Below are 13,034 nucleotides of genomic sequence, written 5' to 3'. Positions count from 1 at the left end.
TTCAAATTCCCCATCTTGCCTACAAATTCCCTACAGTGTGTGCATTTGTTGACTTAACCAGTATTTCAAAATAATCAAATTTGAAATCATCACAGGTAATTTTATTGATTGAGCAATGTGACCCTACTGTAGTATAACACTGGTGTTCTAAAACTTCTCTACCATTTTTTCAACCATTTGATCCACCATTTTCCCTCACTCATAAATAAAACTATTAATTTAATTTAGATTAGACTTTGATAAGAAATAAAATTTTCCACTTACTTTTAATAGTTAAATATTAATGTATATTTCAAATAAAACAATAATAGAGCCTACAACTTTATAAAATAAAACTGCATTGTAAATAAGCAAAAAAAAAAAAAAAAAAAATCACATAAAAAAAACAATCGAATAGTACTTTTAAAACCTGAGACAGAATTTTAAAGAATTTTTTGTACCCCTCTCCTCCACTCCCCTTAAAACTTGTTCATGTCCTTAGCAAGGCTTAATTCAAACATCTATAACCAAGATATATCATGTGTTCTCTCACTCTTTACTTTTCCTTCTCATATGCATATAAATACTAATTATTTACATAAAATATAAATTCCCTTGATAAAGCTGTCTGCATTAAAGGATGAACACAAGGCCAGTGTACAGTGAATTTTAGCACCTGGACTTGAAAATCAGATTAAGAGTAAATCCTTTTTCTTTATTTTTGCTTTGTTTAAAGATAACATATAACTGAATAACATTTCTGCACTGATTTTTGTAGCGATCTTAAACTAGATACTTAATAAGCATTCACATGATCCTTATGTTTACATCAATAAGAACACACCTTGTTGAGAATGTATTTTTTTTTTTTTCTCCCCCATACCAGTAACATTTTACATATGGGATCAGGCATATTGCACTCCTATGTCTTCATAGCTGCTCCATTTGCTCTGGAAATCAGAAACAAAAATGCTAGCATAATTGTTTCTTCTATCACATAATTACTCAATTCATAATGTTTTACTTGTAATTCTTGTAATATAAAACAAAAAATTATACCATTAGAAGACATGCTTTTGCACTTATGTGTATAGATTTTATGCCCATCCTGTATTATCTTTGAATTGTAAATTTGTAAATAATATATATATATGCTTTTGTTTTCTTTTTAAAGGGAGACCAAACCAGAATAGTTTACCATTTTCATTTCACCACATGGCCAGATTTTGGTGTTCCTGACCCTCCACAAACTCTGGTAAAATTTGTAAGAGCATTTAGAGAAAAGGTTAACTGTGATAGTAAACCAGTAACAGTGCACTGTAGGTAAGTGTTGTTTATGTGAGCTTAAACCTGTTGCAGTTTATAATAATAACAACTTGAAACCTTAAGCAGAACTATCCAGTAATAGGTTCCTTCAAAAGCTTGTATTAAAATTGCAAGGCTGACTTGTGGAAGTTCCATAGTACATGCATTTGGTCATGTACTATTGAACACTACAGTTCTGCCTGACTACAGTTCAATTTCAGGTGATCACTAAATACAATTAATAATAATATTCTTGTAAAATGTCATGAATTCCTCTGACCTCTGGTTGTGTGTTGGAATATAAACATTTCTGCCAGTGTGATATCTGTATATGATAATAATAATAACTTCTACAAGTGGTATTATAGAAAATATCTCCCCTTCCCCAGTGGACCTTAGTAGTATAGAAAATATAGGTTCTAGAACAATGAACACTTTTACAAATGCAAAAAAAAATCACCCCTTTCCTAATAACACCCCCCTTCCCTTAAAATCATTCATTTTCCTAAAATAATCTACAAAAATTAAAATTATTTATATTTTTTAAGAAAATAATTCATTTAAATTGCTATAAATTGCTTCTAATTATCTGATTTTAATGCAGTGCTTTCTTTAAATATTATGTCAGAATAAATACTATTTTTTAAAAATATTTTCTATAATCAAAATCAAATACATGTTCAGTATTATTTTGTAACCCACGGTAAATTAATTTTAAATCATCCTTTAAATTAAAATTTTTAATATCAATATCATATCAGATAAGGTTTGGCTAAACTTTTTCTGGCATATAAATTTGAAATAAATTTCTTTCTTCATCATCAACTTCTTCTATGAGATGAATTGTGATGTCTTTTTAATAGTTTTTAAATTTATTTACATTGTATTCAAAGTCTGTTCTTAAATCAGTTATTTTTTTTTTTTTAGTAGGAAGGATTTGTAGCTTTGCCATTTAATAGTCTTAATTTTTTTTCAAGCTATTTTAATACATACATAATTTTATTAGCATATATAAAACTAACCTTTTATAATTTTCATTTATGAATTCATCACTTAATGAATAATTTAAAACAACATCACGCCAGTTTATTTTCATTTTATGTGTATTTATGAATTCTTCACTTAGCAATTGCTACTTTTCTAACTGTTTCCAACCTAATTTGTCTAGTAGTTGCTCATTGGCATCTTCTGATAACTGTTGATATTTAGTTATAATTTGAATAATCTAGTTCATCAGCAAATTCAAGAATAAAAATACTACTAAGTGTATGAAATTTAGTTACTTTTTCCATGTTTAATTTCTCTTTGAATTCCCAAATAAATTCCTCAGATAATCTTTGAAACTGAAATAAATTCCCAGCTACCTGCATGTTCTTTAATAAACTCTTCCAGAGATAGCTTGATGTTTAGATATTGTATTCCTGTCAATCCTTAAATTGTGTAGCTAACTGTTGAGTGAGAGGGATCTCTAGATACTTCATCCCATTTTACAGTATTAAGTTTAAAGGAATAGTCTTTGAGATTTTTCATTTAATTAATTATTTTTTTCAATTCAATATCGATGTCTTTTTATCTGATAATTGTAATTTTCTTTCCTTTTCAGATAAAATTAAACAGTATATTTGATAATTTTCATTGTTTTTAATTTCCACTGAAATAAAACTTCTATAGATTTGGTGTTTACATATTCGGAGTGGTTACCGATGTCAAAATGTATTATTGGATATATGTTTTTGAGCTGAAAATAATCAACAATTACATCCTCATCACAACATATATATTCCTGCAGCTAAAAAACTTATATGTAATCTTACATACTCATTTTATTCATAATTTATTCTAAATTCTTCATATGGATATCTTCTTCTTGACACCTCAACCTAACATAATTCTAAATTAAAATAATCAAAAATCATATTGTTTTGTTTTTTGATTTAAATCCATCTGATTGAGAGAGTGATTTCTCTTTATTAGAAACTAGCCAATTACCTCAATTATGCATTACAATAGATAAATACACATTACCACACTTCCACAACAAGTTAACAGTTTCTCCTGATATAATATTTTGTAAAAATTTACTTTCTGTGGTTAATGAGGATTTAACTTGTGGAAGCCACAAAGATAGCATTTTTGATGTTTACATATTGAAATTTGTTTCTTATCATTTTCTGTAGTAATTAATATATTTTAATCTGAATCTCAATCTAATTCAAATCAAAAAATATTTCTTGACTGAATGTCTAAGAGTATGAAAGAGGTTGCTTTATGCATAGTATGGCTCTTCCATAATTTCTACTACTACCCAGATAGTATGAATGCATCATTTATTCATATCTCATATTGTGAACACCTTCACAATGATTTTCCGAGGTATTGCAAATAAGTAACACTTCTCTGGTAGAGAAGACTACTGTTACTTATTCTCAGATGGGCACCACCACCCAGATGGCGCCGTTTCGAAGCTAGTTGACTTCGTCATCAGTGGGTTGGCAGGTACCCTCTTGCAATAATGACAACCCAATTATAAAGTATAACTCCACAATATGAGAGATGCTTGATAATGTGAGTGGTTTAATCAAAAAATGTTTAATCACATTATGCCATATCCATACATAAAGCAACCTCTTTCATACTCTTAGATATTCACTCAAGAAATATTTTTTGATTAAACTACGCACACCATCAAGTATCTTTCATATTGTGGAGTTATGCTAGGAAATTAATATTTAAATAATTTAAACGCTCTGCCTTTTAATAACTTTGTTTTTATCACCTAATTTGTTAATCAGTTTTCTCCTTTATCGATAAGCATATCTGTAGCCTTATCTTTAACCATTTCAAGTCCTTTCTTACCGAGCATTATTAATCCTTTTTTAATTATTAATACCACTTCCAGTAATATGTTTATAGATTCAAGGATGAGCTTTGTAACATAACTCTTTGTTTCTGTTAGGAATCATTTATTTTAATTATATTTATTTAAAATCAGGTTAACCTTTTTAATTAGCTCATATAATAGGTCATCATAATTCCTGCATATACGTAATACATAAGATATATCCTCTCCATTTGGCGCCTCTGTAGCCAGGTGGGAAGGAGCAGCAGTGTGTAGCACATGATTAGACCAGGGTTCAAACCCATCACCACCAAATATGGAGGATGCGGAAAGATCATGGAATGACCACCGCATATCCTGGAGCAATATGGCCTTAGTTGCTAATGCTCCTAAAAACCAAATAACAAACAAACAAACTCCTCTCCATTTAAATTAATTGATTTTCCATATTCATCTGTTAGAAGAACTATTTCATTAAATGTTGTTTTATTGAGAGGAAAATAATACTGGTGGGTATTTGCTGCTATATTTGAAAAATATAGCAGCAAATTTATAGCCTGTAGATTTCAAGTTATATATTACATCAGATTGAATGCTGTTATCATTAGCTCCTTTTACAACTGAACAATGTATTAATATTTTATCTACTTCAAAAGTGATATTAGGTATTTACTTATCTTCATTTATTCTATCTTTATATACTCATTGTTCAAGCCCTAATACAATACATAATTTTCCTTCTGAAAAGTCAGTTTCATAACCTTCGTCTAATTTAACTAAGAATCTCTCTGCAGACAAATTAATGCCAAAAACAATAGGTGGTTTTTCTGAATCAAAATGAAGTTTCAAATGATCATTAAAAAAATCAAATTCATAGATGCCATTAGAAAATGTTATTAATTTTCATTCATGACTATCAAAATACTTGAAGTGATTATTGTCATACTGATTACTCATATGCTACTACTACTACTACTACTACTACTAGGGGTAGGATTTTCATTCTATGGAAGAAGGTCATTAATATACAAGAGGAAAAGAGTGGGAGAAAGAACAGAACCTTGGGGGACACCGGCATTAGTGGAGAATGTAGTAGACAGAGAGTCTTCTACCATCACCCTCAGTGAGTGATCAGAGAGGAAACTGGATAACCAATTACAAAAAACAGTTGGCAAACGATAAGATGGAAGCTTGTTTAGAAGACCTTTATGCCAAACACAATCAAAAGCCTTTGAGATGTCAAGAGCAACTGCTTGTGTTTCACTGAACTTTTCCATTGAATTAGTCCATAAATGGGTAACATAAGCCAGAATATCACCAGTGGATCGACACTGACGGAATCCATACTGGCGATCGTTTAACAGACGGAAGTTTTCTAGGTAGTTTAAGAGTTGGCGGTTAATTGATTTCTCCATTACTTTCGAAAGATTAGAAGTAACTGAAATGGGACAATAATTGGATGGGAGGGGTTTGTCACCCTTTTTAGGAACTGGCTGGATATGAGCAAATTTCCAAGCAGAAGGAAAAACACCTTTGGAATAAGAAAATGAAAAAAGGCAGCAAAGAACAGGAGTAAGTTCAGGAGCACAGGTTTTGAGAATAATTGGAGAAATACCATCAGGACCTGGAGCTTTCTTAGCATCAAGGTTCATCAAAATCCTTTTGACGTAAGACCACAGAAGGTATTGAATGGAGCGGGTTGGGAATGCTGGGAGGTGTTTTACCAAGATCATTAATACGTGAGTTGGAAAAAAAAATGGGATGCTAGCAGGTCAGCTTTATCCCTGGCCGAAATGACAACAGAACCATCTGGTTTGAACAGAGGTGGGCGAAAGTTGCGGCCAATAGCTTTGGCAAGAACCCAGAATGCTCGGCTACCATTAGGGCAAGAAGCAAGTTTTCTACTCTTAGCTTGTTCAAACTCTAGTTTGTACTGATTAATAACTGCTTTACAATTGTTTCGAGCTTTGGTGTAGGCAGAAAATGAAACTGAAGAATTAGAAACAAGCCAATTACGATATTCAAAATTCTTCTCTTGAACAGCCTTAGCACATTTATTGGAAAACCAAGGTTTAGATAAAGGAAGAGATTTTAAAGTGGAGTGTGGGATAAAGGATTCCATTCCTGCAAGAATAATTTCACTGACACAATCTGAGCAAACGTTGACATTAGAAGTTTTGAAACAGTAATCCGACCAAAGAAAAGAAGTCTCGCAGGTCATCCCATTTTGCATTCTTGTAATGCCAAACAACACGAGACTGGGAATAATCATGAGATAAAGGTTCCATTGGAGAAGAGACAATCACCAAGTTGTGATCTGAAGTGCCTAAAGGACCTCTCACTTCGACTGTGTACTTACAAGGGTTGTTTTGTGAGAAAAAGATCAAGCGTTATTAGCTATATGATTAGGATTTTCCAGTATTCTTGTAGGTAAATGAACAATTTGTGCTGGGTCATTAGTAATTGCAGTTGGTGTGACTAGAAAACGGAAGCCAGCTGGACTTGTGAACATTAAAATCACCAAGGAAAATTACCTCACTGTTAGGAAAGTTGGACTGGAGAAATTCAAGTTGCAAAGAGAGGAAGTCAAAGACTCCAAGTGATTAGTGGAGTTGGGAGAAAGGTAGAGACAGATGAAATTGATACAATGAGGTAGAGAAACTCTAATCAGAGAAGATTAAAGAGAGGAGATTCCAAATTGCCAAGTCTCTGACAGGGAATATCAGAACAGACATATGCACAAGTACTGCCTTTGAGGCGAAAGGAATCATACAGCGAATAATTTGGGCATCTGATGAGATAAGCATTAGTTGAATCAACCGATAACTGAGATTCTGTCAGAAAAAGTACATGGGGTTTGGCAGACTGCAAGTGAAAATGGACATCGTTGAGATTAGAATTGAGACCACGTATATTTGTGAAATGAATTAGGAAGTGTTTGGGAGGTTTAGATCTTTTCGCAGATAAGCTTACTCTATTAGTTTGACAATTCATGGTGTATTCAATAGTAAGAAAAAGCAGGTGGGACATGCCGTATGAAGTAATGAAATATTTGAATATGGCATACACATGGTAAGAATATACCCAGATCCTTGACATAACATGGCCTCTACAATGCTCCCAGCATTCACACTACTCGGACTCCCTCTAGTCACTATCTGGCAGAGTAGAGGTAGCAAGATTATACACTAGCTGATCCGGAAGCCTCCTAGAGGGTTACCAATAGGTTCGGTCTTGTGTACTAACTAGCGGCCAGCCTGCGACACCGTTTTAGAGCTGTACTCTCGAAATGTAAGGAATATTGGATCTCGCCACAACGTTCATCATAACCTCTAAAGTCATCAACCATACTGCATGCTGGATGGAAGAGATAGGGAAGTGTTGACCGGAACTTAGCTCTAGAGACTAAACATGGGTTCCACCACTTCAAGCTTCCAATAAGCAAATTGGGGTATTTCACCAGTTGATGAGAGTCATCTACCACCTAGTACTGCCTCCATGCACAAGTACGTGGTGGGTGACCACCCAGGTGTGAACCAACATAAGCAGGGGTCGAGGTGTGGCACCCACACCATATGGAGGAATGACCCAGGATTACTAACAGTCCCACCATCGTGAAGGTGCAAGCAGAGGATTTGGCTGTCACAGTCCATCCGGACTTCGCCGAAATTGGGTCCACTTGACTTGAGTGTCACCCGAATATCAGTTCCATCAGCGTTTTAGACTCCCAGATAGCAAGTGCAGCTTGTCTAGCATATCTGAGAGAATGTCTGTTACAATCTCAAGGACCATTATAATATTATAAAGTCTATAATTATCTATCTTCAATTAGTTGGAAACATAGGTAAGGGATGGTAGCATGTACTAAAAAGACAATTCTTACATTTAGCAGAAACATCATTCGAAACAACCTTCAAAACATAGATCTATGCACATACTTTTCCGAAACCCACATCATGTGTAGATCTGTATGTGGACTCCTGAAATGTTGTCTCCCAGTATTTGTCTTTGGAAGACAGAGAAAGACATTTTTTTGGTAATCTCACATCTTAGTTGTGTTTATACAAAACATAGCTCTCTTCAGTATTAATCACACTTCATCTTTCTCAATGCTCTCCCCCTTTTCTTCAACCCATGTACGCTACTACTAGTACTAATACTAAGTAATACTAATATAAAATAACACTAATAATACAATACTATAATATAATACTAATACTTACTAGTACTAGTACTAGCATTAGTAGAGACATATGATGCAAGAAAGCAAGCTTATGCAGCATCAGCCAAAAAAAAAAAAAAAACCACTTCCATTTCGCCCTTCCGTTCGTTCGAAATACCTGTCCAGCGGAGCCTTAAATTTATTTAGGCTATCAAGTTCCACAACAAGGGATGGAAGTCTGTTCCACCAACCAACTACCCGCTGGCTAAAGGTAAATTTCCGCACATCTATCCTACATCTGTGTTTCCTCAATCTGAATTTATGCACTCTCAGGTGATTATTCTGAGCAAGAGGAAGAATCCCATTGGCATTGAGGATGCTCAAACCATTCAAAGCTTTATACTAATACTAACACCAGGTAGTAGATGACTCTCATCAACCAGTGAGAGTCACTTTGCTTATTGGAGGCTTGAAGTGGTGAAACCTGTGTTTAGTCATCAGAGCAAAGCTTCTGGCATCGCCTTCCTTCCTTCCTACCCACCCCCACCTCCTTCAACCCATGCACAGTACTAAGTACTATATGTTTTGATACCTTTCGTGTGTGGGATTTTCATAGCCTTAAAGTGATGCATCTTCAATTTTCAATACATCATTCTTCTTTTCTGTTATAAATAAAATCTTTTCTTTGCTTACTTCTATTAATTAATTTTAAAATTTTTGCTCTCCAATAAAGTTTAAATATAATGAAAGAGAATTCTTCTCCACTTTGAAATTAAATTATTAATTGCCTCAGCCTGATGGTATTTGCCATCAATCAAACATTTTCATTAATAATAAAGCAAATATCACAGCTAATGAGAAGCTGGCCTTGCTTTCATTTATCAATACAATTTCAGGTAACATATAGAAAAACTGAAATTTTTTTCACATAAAATACCTATCCGAATATACATACATATGTAAATGTGCGAATTTTTAATGTATAAGTTATCAAAGTTGCACATAAAAAACTTATGTATAAGTTATTATTATTATTTTTTTTTTAATTAAATAAATTCATTTTTTTCAGCTTATTTAAAGTCTTTTTATTTTACCTTAATGCATTATAATGGAATTTATTTAACTTGTACAGCAATCTTCCATGTGCAACAGTATCAAAAGCCTTTCTAAGATCCAAATATATGATATCAAAATTATTCTTTGCATCCAGTTCCTTTGTGATTATATCATAGTATCCAGTCAGATTGGTCAGACAAGACTTCCCCTTAACGAATCCATGCTGTGTCCGAGCTATAACTGAAGTCTTGTTTAGATGATCCTGCACAATGTCTTTAACCAGTGCCTCTATTAATTTCCCTGGAACAGAAGTTAAACTAACAGGTCTGTAATTACTTGTGTCACCCTTTGATCCTCCTTTGTGAATTGGGGTCACATTTGCACATATGCTTCAGCTGATGTTTATTGAAATGGAAACAAAATTTGAGAGCTGCATACTGTCTCACATGCTGTGTCAATTGTTACATAGACAAAACCGAACAGGCATGAACTTGATCGACTGCCAAAGATCATGTCGTGCAGTCAACTGTGCATTTTCCACATGATGCAGCTTGGTTTTGTTTTAAATTCTGCAGCTCAGCTAGAAATAGCAAGCAGTTGTTACTGAAAAATTATGCTAAGTTTTATTGAACAGCCCTCACATATCCCAAATATTCAGGTTTGGGGTATGACCTCACATATCCCAAACATTTAGTATGTGGCCTCTGTAGATTTAGATCAGAAAAGGAAGTAGGTTGTAGGTTTGCATTTTGTAGTTTAAACTAAGGTGATATAAACTGTCTGGCAGGTGTGCAAAAAAAAAGTAGCCAAGGCCTTTAAAATCGAATTCCAAGTTTTTGATTAAGAGGGTTATCTTCCCCAGCAGGTTTTTAATGTTTCAATGAAACCGGCCCTTCTGGAAATGAGTGCCCAGGAGAATGGGCATCACAAATGATGAGGCTAGTTTACCTGGGCATAAGCCTATGAAAGATGGGCTCGCTCTCCAGTTGGGTGGCAATGCTTCTGGAGATTTTAAGCTGAAGTATTTGCTGGTGTATTACTCCAACACACCCAGAGTATTTAAACAACAAAAAGTCAACAAGATCTTGCAAACTCCAAGAAAATCTATACCAAGGAAATGATTCCAAGTTGCTTTGCATCAACCTCTAGTGAAAATGCTGTTACCCTCAAAGATTTTTGGATGTCGAAGTTCAACATCCTAGACTGTATGAGGCTGATCGTAAGTTCTTGGAATGATGTTTCCAAGTGCTTAAATTCAGCCCAGTAAAAACATCTGGCCTTTAATCATCTTTAACTTTGATAGATTTGAAGATGATGGTGCTTTGACAAATGATATTGCCACTCTTGGTGAATCAATGGGTTTGGAAGTTGACAAAGAGGATATGGAGGACACAACCTTATTGACACTCATGCTACAAGAGGAGCTGCAAGAGTTGGAGAAAATTATGGAGAGTAACACTGGAGAGGAAGAGGACACTCAAAAAGTGTCAGCTGAAGAGTTTGACTGTCATTTCTTGTTGGGAGTATTTAAGAAAAATGGTAAAAAAAAAAAAAAAAACCACCCCAACATCGAAAACACTGAACTCGTGATGTGCAGAATGGAAGACTAAGTCATTTCTTACTTCAGGAAGCTACAAAAAGTCATCAAAAACAGTTCACTTTGTATAGTTTCTTTGCCAGTAACAGCAAAAGACTGAAAAGACACCTGATGCCTGATCTGCCTATCTCACCACCATTTATTTCATCAACTCTGCACTACTTCAAGTCTAAAGTAAATGCTAATTTATTGTTTGTTTTTTTATTTTAAGATGTTTTAGAACTATTTATTAAGTAATCTTTACAAAACACTCATTTTTAATGTAAAAATCAGGTAAACATGTAAGAAATACCTATTTTATATGTTGTTGGGGTTGCCTGTCAAGAGTTTAGAATGAATTACAGGAAATCAATATATTATTGGTTTCAACTTACAATATTTTCAACATACAGGGGTTTTGTGGAACAAATTACCATCAGATGTTGGGCCCATTATACACCAGGGTGCCAGCTAGATGGTCAGTATAGCTCATGGAAGGAAAAATGTCTAGTTGTATGAAGGGTGTAAAACATTTCTCAATATAAACTGCCAAGAAAACAACAAAAAAATACATCAGAAGTGGAAACGCTGATTTTTGAATATCATATGAGCAGTGTTTTATTTTTCATAGAACATAATTTCAGGTATGATTTCTTGTTGTTTATGTTGGATTTACTAATGATTTTACTGCCTTTTAATTGTATTGTTTGTTTTTGTAATTAGTGTTAAGTAATCATTCTGTTATATTAGTATGCAATATATTGATTACTTAAATTTATTGAATACTAAATAAGAGAAGTAATTGATAACAGTTCTTAATAGGCTACATATCTAAATACACTTTAGGATTTTATCATCAAGCCAAAACTACAGACAGATTGTGCTCATCTATAAGATCATCATATTTAAAAAAAAAAAAAAAAAAATGACTGCCTACCTATTTTCACACTTTTAATATATGGCCTGGGGAACCAGAATATGATTTTACACTGTAGCTTTGTGAAACTTTCTAATAGATAATTAGGCTGTTTTACTAAACACCTCTTTTTATTATATTCTAAAGGAGTATTTGAAAATTATATGACAGTTTTGTAAATGGCAGTAATGCAAATATAATTAAGCATAATATTTCATTTGGAAAATATTTCTCCTTTAAATATTTTTTGCCAACTGTTAATAGCTAAAAGGTGCTTAAATATCATTTACAAAAACTTGTATTAAAAAGAAATATTTATTGTTGCTGGGTGACATGGTAAAATTAACCATCAGATCTTAAGGAAGTGGTTTAACAGAGAAAAAAATTATTTAGTAATTTTGAAAGTAAGAATTTAAAAATGAAAAAATTGCATGTGAACAAGAACCTGCTAAAGGGTTTGTAGTGTGATGCTCATTTATTAAAATATTTATCATGGTGTATGTAGTGTAAGAATAAATTCTTTGTTGATCCATAAAAACTATTGTGCCACAGATATTCTAAAAGTATAAATTTTTGATCCAAGTGGGTGGAAACTTTGCAATATACATAACTAATAAAATTATGACTCGCCATTTTTTTTTTTTTTTTTACTGGAAATATCTTCTGAAACAACACTACATATGCTTTCTCAATAAATTATATAAATGGGCATGCAGGGGTGTTTACTTTACTCATCATTTACTACTCACTGTTGCTAATAGGTTGATTCTTTTACTAGCAAAATAAGCCTTGAAGTACAGAAAAATCTCATTTTGAATGACAATGATAATTCTGTATTCATTGCAGGTAAATGAAAATAACTAACTTAAAGAAACAGAAACTTTGCTATTCCAGTCAGCATATACTGATAAAATTTTCAAATGCTTTTTATAAAGAAAATTAATGTTAATATTTTATTTTAAAAATGACCTCTTGCATAATTTTTATTTAACATGTAAGTTTTCCTGTTAATTATAATAAAGTTATTTCTGATTTGCAGTGCTGGAGTTGGTCGCTCAGGAACCTTTATAGCACTAGATTTTGCTCTTCAGTATATCAAGAAACATGACAGTGTAGATATATTTGGAAGTGTATATAGCATGAGAAAAGAAAGAATGTGGATGGTTCAAAATGAGGTACAAAATCTGTTAGATTTTATTTT

The 13,034-nt window shown here is 33.1% G+C and overlaps 1 protein-coding gene across 1 annotated transcript in view; it reads left to right on the top strand.

Annotated features, from left to right (window-relative positions):
• The window catches only part of LOC150089197 (tyrosine-protein phosphatase 10D-like), a 315,903-nt gene that overhangs the window by 276,180 nt on the left and 26,689 nt on the right, over positions 1 to 13,034 (top strand). Inside the window, exons 23-24 of the mRNA XM_090389780.1 lie at positions 1,154 to 1,302; positions 12,873 to 13,008. Of these exons, the coding sequence (XP_090245906.1) occupies positions 1,154 to 1,302; positions 12,873 to 13,008 (285 nt within the window). The remainder of the gene's footprint in view (positions 1 to 1,153; positions 1,303 to 12,872; positions 13,009 to 13,034) is intronic.

The sequence above is a fragment of the Mastigoproctus giganteus genome, chromosome 2 (assembly GCF_048544385.1).
Source record: "Mastigoproctus giganteus isolate SK-2022 chromosome 2, ASM4854438v1, whole genome shotgun sequence".
Classification (NCBI taxonomy): domain Eukaryota; kingdom Metazoa; phylum Arthropoda; class Arachnida; order Uropygi; family Thelyphonidae; genus Mastigoproctus; species Mastigoproctus giganteus.
Note: the sequence above shows the minus strand (reverse complement) of the source record. Positions and strands in the feature narration are given on the sequence as shown.